At 44.7% G+C, this 14,630-nt stretch overlaps 1 protein-coding gene across 2 annotated transcripts in view; it reads right to left on the bottom strand.

The window, feature by feature from the left end:
* Positions 1 to 205: 205 nt before the first annotated feature.
* Positions 206 to 14,630, bottom strand: part of UNC5B (unc-5 netrin receptor B) — a 164,036-nt gene continuing 149,611 nt past the window's right edge. For both annotated transcript variants that reach the window (XM_083441380.1, XM_083441381.1), the window contains 4 exons: positions 11,736 to 11,885; positions 10,554 to 10,718; positions 9,369 to 9,547; positions 206 to 7,019 (listed from right to left, as the gene is read on the bottom strand). In XM_083441380.1, coding sequence (XP_083297506.1) covers positions 6,854 to 7,019; positions 9,369 to 9,547; positions 10,554 to 10,718; positions 11,736 to 11,885 — 660 coding nt within the window. In that variant the 3' untranslated portion in view covers positions 206 to 6,853. The remainder of the gene's footprint in view (positions 7,020 to 9,368; positions 9,548 to 10,553; positions 10,719 to 11,735; positions 11,886 to 14,630) is intronic.

Genomic DNA, 14,630 nt, shown 5'->3' with positions numbered 1-14,630 from the left:
TATCCAACCTCCCAAAATTTCAACACCTCTTGCGATGGTTTTGACCCCTTTCCGTTTTGGCAGAACAAATTCTACAGACCCCTTCCATATCTCCTCAAAATCATTTCTCCTGCATATCCCCCATCTTACCTTAATCACACATATTAATTTATCAGGGAGCTTTTCTGTCCACTGGGAGCTAAACTAATGAGTCACACACAGTTGGTTTTAATTTTAAACTTTTTATTAGACTAGGAAATATAATTTATTGCATAAAAATTAATTTGTTACAATAGGAATGCTAAACCTTATTTACAGTTCTTAGTTTACAGAATAAACAGACACGTGTTTTGAGGATGCTTCCGGACCCCTCCCCCCACCAAAAAAACCCCCACCTGGACGTATAAATATGAAAACAGAATGGAGAGCAAGAGAATGAAGGACACTCTTAAGGGGAGAAAGGAAACCATGGTTTGCTTTCACCCAAACGATGGCATAGGCTGCCCATGTCACAAAGCTCAGTGTGACCACAGAGAGCACCTTAAGAGACAGTGGGGGAGGGAGAAAGACAGGCAGAACTCTCCTTTGTGTGAGCAGAGGGTGCTTTCCAGGCAAAAGGGCTCCCTACTTGGTCAACATACACTCTTCTGAACAAGAAGCAAAGAGAAAGAGGGTGAACTCTGCACACTTCCTGACGCTGCTCCCTATTGCACACCCACGGATCCCTAATCTGTTACATAGTACTGATCTCTCTCTGTCACCCATACCAGATTTCTACTTCTGAATTCTCTCTCTCTTACACACCTGAATGCACATATCTGTACACCCAGTATCCAATTCACACAAAAGCAGGTTGGCCTCTTAACAGACCACTCTCTCGCCACCAGCTCCCTCAATTTATATGGCAGGCCCACCCATGAGACAATGTGAGGTGACTGCCTCAGGCGGTAAGACCCACAGGGCCAGCAGATCCTGATGTAGATCTTCATTCACTCCTTCTTCCCTGGCAGGGAGGGGGATGCCTTTTTGTGGTTCGTCTCAGGTGCCAAAATGTCTTAGGCCTGTCAGTGCCAATATGAATTTACATCACTATGTGTACTACTGAGTTTCAGCTTCTCCACCCACCCATCCCACAGCCACACAATCGCATCGGCTTGCAGAAGATACACAGTAAGCAGGAGCTAAGCACATTCACCCCAGATTTGCGTTAAAGGTATTAAGGTACTATTCAGACATATAGAGGAAGTGGTCTGTTCGCTTTAACTGGTCTCTGGATTACTGCAGGGATATATGCTCAGGCGACTGAGAAAATTGTGAATTGGTAGAAACCTTCACAGATTCCATGTGGCCACGTGACCAAAGCAAAACAGGGACAACAACAGAATATGAGAAGCAATATTGGGTGGGGGGGGGGTGGAGATGCAGAGAGAGAGATGCACACACTTTTAACACGCTCTGCTCCTGGAATCTAAAGGCAGGTAATTTAAAAACTGATCAGCCTATTTCTACAGAAAGTAGTAACGTTCACTTACTTAACTAAACATTTCAAAGCCTAAGTGTCTAATTGTGTTTCCAGCCTGAACCTTTAACTTAATTGACTAAATGCAATTCTTAAACAAATCACCCTGACGTACACCAAGAGATCAGGTTAAAGACTGGAGCCTTCTTTTTAAATTTCTCACAAACTCCTAATACAATCTCCCCTACGGCCTCACCTTTGTAAGTGGAATGTGTAGACGAATTTCTTCTATTCAATTTATCAGCAAGCAGTTCAGTCATATAATATATAATATTCCAGCTAGCTGGAAATGTTACAAAAAAAACCCTATCGTGCTCTCATCTGATGCCATGTTGAAGGAAAGCAATGCCTGCAGCACTCCCCAAATACCTTGTGGTTAAATGATTACAGTATCTATTTTTGATAGAGGATTGATTTTCTTTTCTTTTACTGCCACACAGGAAGCAAGCACTAATAACTTCGCTCTAAAAAAAAAAACACACAAAAAAACCCCCAGATGCAATTCTCAGAAGGTTCATCATTTGGTTCCAAAAATCTGGATATTTTTCCAGATTTGTATATTGCATATGAGATCCCTGACAACTACAATGTGAGAAAGAAGAAAGTATGCCCTACCGATGGGTATATAAACTATACAGACGAGAGAGTTACGGACCCTGCATCAAGCAGGTCTAGTCCTTTAAATATGTTTGCCAGGTACGGATAAAGATACCCAAGGTCTCCAAATCCATGGTCACTAGAAGCGCCATCAAAACCCCCAAATACTGACATGTTCTATCTTGTATAGATTGCACCATACTCTTGAGAGACCTGAGCTGCAACAGGAATGTTGCTTTGGTGTAAAAGAATTTGAAGAAGCGTATAGTTTGGACTAGGAGGTTCCGTGCACCTGAACTCTACAAATGACACAAATTCACAAAACATCCCAACAGGGCTGCAGAGCTAGTGAAAAGGACTTGTTGCCTGAGGAAGAGAATGAGTGAAGAAAACTTCACACCTTGAAAACAGGCCCTGCGTTTGCAGCGCTTAACAAAACACACACACAGCACCTTCCCCCATGGATTTGCCTTCTGTGTAAATGTCCAGGCTCCAAGCAACAAAAATGTCTTCTTGAATTAAGAGTCCACGTTTAGCATTCTATTTGTTTTCTCACTGACCTCTAAACAATGGGGCTATATATTCTGATTAAGCAGGCATTGCCTGCAAACTATTTGTAGTCTCTGGGTTCCTGTATGAAATGTTTGCTGTCATTACGGGAACACGAGGCAGCAACTAGCTTTCGGCGCCTTCCTTGGGCACGTAGATAAAAAATTGCATCCTGAGAAACGACTGCAGTGATGGGGAAGCTGCTGCTTCCAGATGCTGTCTGGGCTCTCTGTGCCAAGATAGGCAAAGGTCGGGGACCATGAGAGTCCAGCCACATCTGGAGGGTCACAGCTTCCCCTTCCTTGAACTACTGGTTATCAAGCTGCCACATAAAGACATAACGTTCCCATCACGTTCCCGCTCCCTGAGTAGGTGTGCCATTCAATTTTTTGTTTGTCTTCAGCACCTGTCTTCCCCCAAGAGCATGCTACCGTTTAAGGAGAATGAGGTAATTGCGAGGGTCTTCTGGTGCAAGACTTGCTATGTCGTGCCATGTCTTTAAAGTTATTGCCTACGAACGTGTCCTCGTGGGAAGGGAGAAGAGTTAGGAATGAAAGGATCAGCATGATGAGGCAGTACTGCTCTTGGTGCCATGCTATGCTTTATGGAAGAAGACAATCTTTTTAAGAGGTAGTGACTATAAGAAAAATACCCTGCAACTACACAGTGCTTGCAACAACCTGAAGAATAACGGATAACCAAAGGCCAATGCAAATAGAAATATATACATATATAAATATATACGAAAGTAAGGTAATACGGGTGCATTTGCATTAGAATTTTATGCTGGAACTACCCTTATACTGCAAGGTTTGTATCCCTTAATCTTGGTTCTGTACCAAATCTAATTTTCTCATGGTGGAAAGATCTGGCAAAACAGAATAGGCAGCAATGGCGAAACTGAGACCTACATTCCTACTGCCAACTCAAAAATCTGCTCCCTATTAGTTGTAATTAATATCCGAGTACACTGCAGACGTCTAGCAAACACTGCCAGCTGCTTTCTCCTGTGATAATGAGGGCTAGAAACCTCATTGAAAGGAAAGTATGAAGAACTACCTGAACTGGGCACTGTGTGCGCAGCAGCTGCAAATCTTTAAAAATATTTCCTGCTAAGAGGAAATGAACTGCTGCTGCATTTCCACCTAAGATCTTGTTGCCATACATTTAATAAGGTTTTTTTTAATCATTACGCCTGGTGGCTGAGTTTATTAATAACTTATTTCAATCTGGGGCTATTCAAACAATATCCTTTCCTCATTTCAGTAAGCTATCACATACAAGGGAGCCATTTGCATTGTTCATGAATACTCATTTAACATTTTTGTTGTTGTGTAATTTACTTCTCTTCTAATAGAATGCCTGCAATATAGAGAAAAAGGTAAGGCACTGCAAAGCGTTACCGAAAGAAACAAAAATTATCACAACACCACCCATTATTAGCTTTGAGTCCTTGTGGAATTCTGTAGCTAAACTGTCCGGAATGAGAGTCACCTATAACAAGCTCAGAGATTCCAAATCTCCCTCCCTCCCTCCCCCACACGGATGGGCTGCCGCTGAAATTGCTGGCACTTTGCTCTTCTTCTCAGGCTGTACTGCCAGCAACCCTGGCTTGTCATATCATCCAAACCTGGGACAACAGTTTGTTTTCCTCCTAGCAAATCACAGACAGAAACCAATATTTGTTCTTGGTGTACTTCTTGTGGCTTGTTTGGAGGCAAGCAAACCATTATCCTGGGTTCCTATGTCAAAATTCAGACGGTGGCTTGTTTCTTGGCTGTGTGGTAGTAGCAGCAGCAGTGGTAGAACCAAGTGCCCACAATTTCAGCAGTGTAGGCTTGTTCACATTCGACTATGGCTGAATGTGGCATGCAAACCAGGTCTTTGAGATACTCCTGTGTAGTGGCTGAAACATTTTTCTCAGATTTTTTTTTAAAAATGTGACTCGAAACACAGCTCAAAACAAAATTGGTGGGAAGTTTCTGCTCCTCCAGTTTGAACTGTCACCATTAACATTTCTTATTTCTCTTGAAGAACTACACATTAGGCGTATCTTTGTTCAGTCCTGGATCCTGTCCTGGTCCTATCACTAAAAACAGTGGGACTTTTACTCATGCTTTCAAAAATTCAAAATGGATGTGATGCAGACACTTGCAGATAACTTTATCCACGAGTGGAAGCAGTAGCACACATTCATCTCACCTAGCAGGTGTCATCTGCTTGATGCCTATTCAGACACTGCAGGGAAGTTAGTACAGTGGTACCTCTAGTTACGTACTTAATTCATTCCAGAGGTCCGTTCTTAACCTGAAACTGTTCTTAACCTGAAGCACCACTTTAGCTAATGGGGCCTCCCGCTGCCGCCGTGCCGCCAGAGCACGATTTCTGTTCTCATCCTGAAGCAAAGTTCTTAACCCGAGGTACTATTTCTGGGTTAGCGGAGTCTGTAACCTGAAGCGTATGTAAGCCAAGTTACCACTGTACTACCTTAAACAGATACTATCTTTCCTACGAAGAAACCTGGAAATAAAGTGCCTCCTATTAGGAACAGGTTCAGAGCGCACAAGTTGTGTGAGGAATGTTCTGGGGCATATGAGAACATTGGCTGACATTCCCCAAGGAAGTGCCCGTGCGCACTAAGAGCTGTTTGACAGTGGAGCGGACTCCCTCGAAAGATGGTGGACTCTCCTTTCTTGGAGGTTATTAAGCAGAGATTCCTGGACTGCAGGCTAGATAACCCTTGGGGGTCCCTTCCAACTCTATGATTCTATGATTTCATGACCTGGATATGGCATTATGAGGTGGAATTTCACCCAAAATTAGTGACAGACTGAACACACCCTTGATTGCTAAGCCTTCGCCATCTCAGTTGGGATTTTTGAACTCCAGCTTCCTGGGCTGCATAGCATAGCAAGAGTCCTTGTCTCAACCCAACCCCCCCTTGGCCAAAAGTCATTCTGAGCACAAGAAAACCTTTTACACATTCCTCAATGGAGCTATCTTGATTCTGGCCTGAGACTTGTTCCTTGACTAACTGGACTTCATTCTACTGAAATGGCCCACACAAGGACAAGTAGGTTAAGCAAAGCAAGAATGGCTCCAAACACAACTGAGACAAGACCAGAAGCAAATACCAGTGGATATTTGGTCAGGCATATGTGGGCACTTCACCAGATTCTGAGGTGGGCCGGAAAGAGTGTGAAGGGTTTGTATTGGTCTGTCAAGAAAGCTCCCCAAGAAATTTCTCTCAGCTTCTTTTCCAGAAACAGGTTAGTTCTCCTGTGAGTGAATTTTCAGACTTATTCCCATTCATTCTGCTATAGTCAGAGAAAGAGATGCAAGCAAAATGTTAAAGAGAAGAAAAAGTTTTCCCTTTAAGACACATATGAGGCTCAAGTTCAATGATCAATCCTACCTGATCAAATTTCATAGGTTACCACATGAATTGATATTGTTTAATTTTCACTAAAACATCATTGCGTTTTCTCTCTCCCTCTCCCTTTCTCCGAGTGTCATGATACTCTTGCTCTCACATACATGAAAGATTCTTATTGAATTTTTAAAAAGGATGCATCCAAAGATCTGGATAATAAATTACTTGCGTTTCCTAAGAAACTGTTTTCCTTTTTTTTCCTTTTCCATTTTTTAAATGTGCCTTAAAGCTGTTTGAAGCTTTTGACAGGAGTAAGCAGTCTTTTCTAGATTGTACTCGACTCTTCAAAGCATAAATTGCCAGCAAAGAAGAAATAAAGGGAGAACAAGGCAGGGAATGGGAAGAGGACAGGAAAAGAAAAACAAAACAAAACAACCCCAACCCAGATTCTTAGCAGCCCTCAGAAGCCACACGAGGCAGCAGAAGCTGAGGAGACCACAACTGCCACAGGCTGCGGTCACGGAGAGCAATGATACATTGCTTTTGTGCCCTGGTTCAAAGGCTTTGAGGAGAAGGAGGAAAGGAGTCTTTAACACTTGGATTGCTTGTAAACTGCGCAATATGGATCTCTAAGGCTGATTGTGATTTGAGGAGGGAGGAGTGCGAGAAGGGAGAAGGAACCCCATTCCAATCTCTTCAGAGTTACGCTACGTCTCTGCTTCTTCCTTGCGGCCCTTTCCCCATCAGTTCCCAAAAGGGCTGCTCCCGCCATTTTCTCTCCCTCTCTCACTCCACCTTCCGCTCGGCCATTGCCAGAAGTCTTCTCGAGAGCTGCATCAGCAGTCCCCCTCTGTTGCCATGACAACCAGCATCTCGCTCTTGCCCATCTCTTCCAAGGCACTGGCCAGAGTATTAAGATCCCCATCATCTTGGTGCTGGGCTTCCCATAAGTCCAGGATGACTCCTGTTGGGCTGGCTTTGGTGGCAAAGAAATTCAGATACCTGTGCAGGAAAGAAAACAAATGAGGGAGGGAAAGAGAGGGAGAGAGATGGTTGGCGTCAGTGTTTTCCCATTAGATCTCTGTGATATCACGGGGCTCATAATAAAACTTGTCGATGTATTCCCACACGTGAGATTACAGATCCCATGAGAGCACAAAAGGCAGGGATGTTGGGCTTCCCATTAGCTCCAGCCAGCAGTCCATCAGCATCTAGAGAGCCACAGGTCCCCATCCCTGAACTAAGGGCTAGGCCTTTAGTGATGAAGAAGAAGAAGAAGAGTTTGGATTTGATATCCCCCCTTTCACTCCCTTTAAGGAGTCTCAAAGCGGCTAACATTCTCCTTTCCCTTCCTCCCCCACAACAAACACTCTGTGAGGTGAGTGAGGCTGAGAGACTTCAAAGAAGTGTGACTGGCCCAAGGTCACCCAGCAGCTGCATGTGGAGGAGCGGGGAAGCGAACCCGGTTCACCACACTGCGTATGACCAGTGGAAGGACGACGACACAAATTCAGAACAGGACTTGAGGGGGAAACAGAGATGAAGTGCCTGATTTTGGTGAAGCAGCTCCTACCAAGTCTAAAACATAACATGTAAACTCACACTTTTAAAAAGCTCTTTGGAGCAAGGTAGAGCACGGCATGATTGTCATTCACCTAAGGACACTGGCCAGAACACTGCTGAAGGAGGGATATTATGTACTTCTTTCTGAGTGGATAGCTCAGTTGGTAGAGGATGAGACTCTTAATGTCAGGGTTGTGGATTCAAGCCTCATGTGGGGGGGGGGGAACCGCAGGTCGTGGTCCCTTCCAACTCTATGATTCTGTGATTCTAAAATTAGGCACAACGCTTTTTTAAATAAAAAGAAAAGACAAACTTTTAGAGGAGCCTGGAATATACATGAGGAAACCAGGGGTCAGCAGGGTGGGGGGAAAATAGATCTGCTACCAATTTTTACTGACACAGAGGAGCTCAGGGTTTTTGCTGACCTAGTTTCTTTGACCTTTTCTGGGATGGTACCCCAAGGGCCCCCGATATCTTTAAACCAAGGCCAGTGACACTGACAAAGTCTCCGCAGGAAAGTCGCTCAGCAAATGAAGGCCGCTGCTTTAACAGAAAATGGATTCTCTGAGTTGCAGCAGTATGGAACTTACTGCTCACAGTGACCAGGGTGAAGCCAAGTGCCTTAGCTAGGCTACATGGTATAGAAGCCCTTGGCTTGGCAGTGGCTTCCCAGCTCCTACATCTTATTCTGGGGAACCTCCAACTGGCACCCTTTTCACTGTTTGAATGAAATATACATCCATGACAATGTTTCAGCAACTGCTTAGAACACCAGCAGACACCAGTCATTTGGGAACTGGCAAGGCACCCAACTGTTTGGGCACATAGCAAGTTCTATTTTATTTTATTTCTGCTCTGAGCACCTGGGCCTGAAGACAAATAACTGAATCAACCTGGGTGACTTTCCTAAGAGAGTGGCTGGGCTCTGCCTCCCCAGCTAGAGACAGCAATGTTTCTGAATACTAGTTGATGGAAACCACAGCAGGGGAGACTTGCTCCTGTGCTTGCTGTTTTCTCTCAGGCATCAGGTTGGCCACTGTGAGAACAGGATGCTAGATGGGCCATTGGCCTGATCTAGCAGGCCCTTCTTATGTTCTTCTATCCTGCCTGCTGGAAAACTCTTCTATATTTTTAGTAAAAGGTAAAGGTACCCCTGACCATTAGGTCCAGTTGCGGACGACTCTGGGTTTGCGTGCTCATCTTGCTCTATAGGCCGAGGGAGCCGGGGTTTGTACGCAGACAGCTTCCGGGTCATGTGGCCAGCATGACTAAGCCACTTCTGGTGAACCAGAGCAGCGCACGGAAATGCTGTTTATTTTCCTGCCAGAGAGGTACCTATTTATCTACTTGCACTTTGACGTGCTTTCGAACTGCTAGGTTGGCAGGAGCTGGGGCAGAGCAACGGGAGCTCACCCCGTCACGGGGATTCGAACCGCCGACCTTCTGATTGGCAAGCCCTAGGCTCTGTGGTTTAGACCACAGAGCCACCCGCATCCCCTATATTTTTAGTAGGGCAGTAAAAATGTTGTCTTTCTTATAGATATTCGATACAGGGAGCGTTTGGCTGATAGTTAATGTTTAATGTTATTTATTGTTTGTTGTTTTATGAGGTTTTCCCCCTCTCTTCTAGTGTATTGCACCATTCATTGTCTTGAGCAAGGATTTTGATCCAAGAGGCAGCCCACAGATACCAGAATAAAGAATTAAATAAGTGCAAACAAGCAGCTCCTTTGGCTCTTGTGTTTCCTGCAAGGATGGCTGACGGCAAAGCACTGAAACAAAACCCACCGGTCCATGGAAAGTTTCTGAGCAAGGAGCCGCCAGTCGTTTCCTCTGGAGTTGGGGGCATCAAGGCTGTTGCAGATTTTCTGTCGTATCGACAGAGGGATCTTGAAGGCATATGGCCCCAGCTGAGTCGTCAGGGCACTGCCAGGATAGGAACGCAAGGCATCAAAGGAGTTGGAGTTCTGGAAAACAAAACAAGGGCTTAGGCTCACTGGCATCTGTCAGATTTAGAGGCAATTTTTTTTTACTAATTAAGTAAATAAGTAAATAAGTTATAAGCTGCCTTTTAGGGCCCAATTCCCCTCCCCAATGTATTGTAACAAAATGGCAAATATACAACATACAGATAATCAACAACAAAATGGGAAATATACAACATACAGATAATTAGGCAACCCAGTATGCATGGATGGTCAGAAATAGAAACAATGGGAAAGAGAAGGGTAAATATCATGCCTTTGAAATATGTAACATTGACTTGCATAGTGGCATCACATTCTCCTGCTTCACTGAACCCAGAGAAAAATCACCCTTCGGATATCAACATGCATGCTTGAACAATAGCGGGTCTTAGAGAGTCAGAGGATGTAACCAGGACAGAAGAATTAGGTTGTTTGCAGACTGTTGTTATTTTGTGGCTGGGATTCAGTGGCAAAATCACACTGTGCAATTAAAATGGTCTCGGCAGTCTTGTTCTCTTGTGCAAAAGACCCCCTCCCCACAACTGAACTTTCTGTAGTAAGGGAAGTGATGGGGAAATGCACTGGAAAATGGAATAACGACTGCTTGATGCAACACTGTATAACCTCCCTGCAAACAAATCAAAATGAATGTTCAATAAGCAGTCGATGCCATATGGCTTCCTCACAAGTGGAAGGAAGGCTGCATTTTCCTGGGTAGGGAACTTAAATGTGTGAGATAATAGGGTCTGCTCTACATATTCCTGCAGACTACAGTGCCACATCCATGTCAGAGAAAGCAGGCAAGAAGAATGTGGCCTTCTTTAGCAAGTTCTAGGAGTGAGCAATGGCTCACAATGTGTGTCAGGGAAGATTTTGCCAGTTAATTCTAGCCAATAGCTCAGAGAGGCCACTGGGATTCCTGTTAAATTTTATTCTGCTCCACTTGTCTTCTACCAACCAACCACACAGCCTGCTTGCTTCTGCAGCCTGGATCCCCTTGGCTCACCTCTCCAAGGGTAATGTGCAGCTGAAATATCTGCCCTTCTCCTTCCACTTGCCGGACACAAATCTTGCAGGTAAGTTCCGTGGAAGCTGGGCTGTGTCTCTCCAGAGTGAAGGTGCAGTGAAGTGCCCGCTGGCTGCCACTCCAGATGTGATAGAAGGGGATTTCCTGCAGCAAATAGTAATAACAATAAATAATAGTAATAAGAATAAGAATAATAATAGTAACAACAACAACAACAACAACAACAACAACAACAACAACAACAATATGACACGTCAGCACACTGGATTGCCATCACACTGGAAATGTGCCAGTGGGTCACTGTGGCAATGGAACAAGTCTACACAACCAGAACAAGTCTGCACGCCTTTTGGTCCTTCAAGTGAAACACAGCCCACCAGCCAGCTCCTCAACAAAGCACTGATGTATCGACAAACCAGTTCCAGGCTGGTGGGGAGAAAATGGATTAAGGCGCTCCTGGTGGGCTGTATTTGTTTGGCTTGATGGTTCTTAAGTTATTGCCTTCCAGTCCTGCTTGTGGGTTTCATGGAAGCATGACTTTTGGTCAAGCAAAGCAGGACTCTTCCTATTCTCTTAAGATGTTCAGGCCTGTTCTGGAAAGCATTGTCGCCTAGTTACAATGATGTGTGCGTGTTTATGCAAAGGGGTCTGGCTGAGATGTTTTTGTGTGTGTGTGTGTGTGGAAGGAAGTGGGCTATAGGTGCTATTCAGATCTTTTGTAGGACTCCTAAGCACAGTGCACCCAGGGATGGGCCCATATAGGGTCTCCCATTCATAGGATAATTTGGGTCTCACACCTGTGTAGTTGGGTACCACAGGAGACTGGAGAAATGAAAGGATGCCAAACCTTCTGGTAGAATTCATGAAGTAAGGATGTGGGAGAGGACAAAGCAGTCACAAAGTCTTGCTAAGGTATATGAAATGTATCTTCCTGAAAAGCCAGTGGCATAATTATCTTGAGGTACCATTTCACCAAGGATAAATCTGCAGAAAATAAAAACTGGGGCTGGCCTTTCAATGAGTGTATGTGTGCATGCGCTCTTGTTTTGATGGTGGATGGAATGCTCTGGAAGAGAACAATGATGAACAAAAGCCGTTTTGCTGGTGGTCCCATTGAGGCACTCCCTCTGTTGCTGGTATGCTGGCAACTCAGCCACTCACCTGGTACTTGGCCAGGAGTTTGCTCCTCCAAAGTGAATGAGGGATATCATGGATGGAGAGGCGCAAGTTGTGATAACTGTCCTTAAACAGCAGGGGCTTGGGTTCTTCCAACAGGTAGCCACCAAGAGTCCTTTCTAATTCAAGTACTTCCTGTGAGACAAGAGGGAAGGGGAGGAGAGGAAGGACAACTGTGAGGCCCAAGGTCAAATGATGGCCATTTTACCGGCGAGCACCTCCCATGCTCCCAGATCGCCATATGCTGCCAGATGGGGCACTGGTAAGTCTCTATTTTGCACAGCAGCTCCTGAAGCAGAATTGCTCCTGGTCAGACATTGTCTCTCTTCCTTTATTACATTTACCTTTACCACCATCACTGCCACCAGGGCTGCTTGTCATGGGGAGGGGGGGGGACCACAGGCACTTTAAGCTGCAATACTAAATAGCACAGGCAACACATTCTGAAAGGAAGCCACTAGGCTCTCTGTGTTTCCAGGCTGCTTGCTGGTAGCTCAAGCACTGGATTCCCTGACACTCATAGGTCTAATGCAGTTTACCAGTCATTTGTGGCACAACCCCAGATGTATCTTTCTGGCTATGGTAGCTGGACTTTGCCAGCATCTGGGCTTGGGTGCCTGGAAGCACCTCGTGCTTTCCTTGTGAACGTCTCCTCTGCAGCCCTCTAGACACCGTCAGTAGGAAGGATGTGGAATTAGATGTAACATTGATTCAACCCAATGTACCGCTATTCCTTTGACTAGTGCCATAACAGGTTGCGACTGATTGGTGCTATAATTCAAGCCAATCAACCAGGAAAAAAAATCCCATCTGGAAACTCATACCCTTTTGACTTAAGTCATATACTCATCTCCGTTTTGGAATTCTAGCATTTCCCCCTGTATAGTTTTCTGCAGTGGTCCAGTATTTAGCAGACAAACCAGCTCAACAATTCTTTCAGCCCTCACAACGACATCTTGGGGGGGAAAACACCAACCTTCTACTTCCTGCACCACCCTGACAATAAACATGACAATGTGAGACGCAGAAATGCAGAGTTTCTTTCCCTATGATCATATCCTAAATCAAAACCTCAAAAAGCTGATTTCTAGAGTCCTCTTCTGGTTCTTTCAGTGTATGAAGAGAAGCTAGACACCAACCATGACATCAAGGTTAAAAACACACAATGCAGCAAGATCGCTAACACCAGCTTGATCACTGGAGCTAATCACTCTTGTAGGATGAGGGCAGATGGAGATTTATACTTCATTAAGAATGATGGGTCGCTTTCATTAGTCATGCAAAGCAGCGCTACTATTATTGATAGGCTTTGGAAATAACCTGAAAAATAGATATTTTTCAGATTGAGAGCAAGCAGGCAGTTTTCCAGTGGGTCTTTAATCCCTCATATTTTAACTCTGATTACAAGACAAGCTTGCATATGAAAAATAATGGGTAAGCCTCTAAGGCCTGCACAATTTCTGACCCACTGTCAGAGCCAGGCAATGCCACGCCTGAACCCAGAGATGCTGTCCTGATGAGCAAGTGAAGGCCAAAGGCCCAGATCCTAGTACCTGGACAGGCCAATCTGCAGGCTTTGTACTGCCTGCCAATCATACTGGGGAGTGTGAGTATATTGCACACCACTGTCTGGTTGTGTGGGTGAGGAGGGCTCTGAATGTGCGCAGCATGCTAGCAGCACAATTGCATGAAGGCTTCCTTGGAAGTAAGCCCCACTGTGTTCAGTGTCTAAGACTGCAGAGAGATAATTTGCCATAGCAGCAATAGTAGGGGGTGGGGGGGAAGCCCTTGTGTTTTATCTTCAAAACAGGGCATAGAACAGTCTCCTTCAGACACCCTTTCTTTCCCTCTGGAGACCTCCATTTAAAGCAAGGAGGCTGGTCTCTGAGGAACGGGTTAAGGGAACCTATTACTGAAACCAAACCGCAGGTCACTTTTCAGTGCATTGCATCAGGCAATTTTGCTCCCCAGAGCAACTCTTTTCCAAGTTGCATCGCACGCTACTTTGACTGCCAGCATGGCCATTTTGGGCAGCAGCAGTCCAAAGTAACAGCAAATGGGGAAGTCGGACAAGTAGTACTGAACATGCAACTTCTGCAGAGTTTTTCCCACCCTCTCTGAGGTATGGCCCCAGAGCAGGAAAACAAAGAGGCTGACATTTCTGTTAGCTGAAGTTTTATTCCTAGACACTTAAGAGGTGCGGATTCCAAAAAGGTAGGTCATGTTAGGTCTGGTTCCTCAATACCCTAGTGATGACTTGAATGCAAGGATGATACTACAGTACCAAAGAAAAGAATTTTCACACCACCTCAAACGCAACGCTTCTGAGTGGAGACAGTTCACATGTTCAGCTGCATGTCCCCAAGTGTATAGTCAGCGCAGAGAAATCAAATGAATAAGGTTTTAGTCTGCTGCAGCAAAGACAGCAAAGAATTCCAGCAGAGAATTAAAGATGAGCACACTTTTATTGTGAACTTAGTTTCAGAACTGACTGTTGTTAGATGCATGAAAAGACTAATGTCTATGACAGCTTTTTTAAAAGGTACTGTAGGATGTTCAGAGCAAATCTAGGCGTAAAATATAAAATAGGAAACTGCCGTATATGAATCAAATGACTGATTTAATCTAGCTCAGTACTGTATGCCCTGACGAGCAGCAAATCTCTAAGGTTTCAGAGAGTGATCTCTCCAAGCTCTGCCTGGAGACATCTGGGACCTTCTGCTTGAAAAGCATGCACCTACCATTGAGCTACGATACTACCATCATTCCAGGGAATTTCAAGAAACAAGGGTGGTTCAGACGTGTATGTATATCACTTAATGGGTTGCAGATGGATGCCTTAACAGCCCTCAGTGAAAAATACTGCTCTCAAAGAGGTAT

Source organism: Podarcis tiliguerta (assembly GCF_965153285.1).
Source record: "Podarcis tiliguerta genome assembly, chromosome: 5".
Classification (NCBI taxonomy): Eukaryota; Metazoa; Chordata; class Lepidosauria; order Squamata; family Lacertidae; genus Podarcis; species Podarcis tiliguerta.
This window is presented reverse-complemented; position numbering and strand designations above follow the sequence as displayed.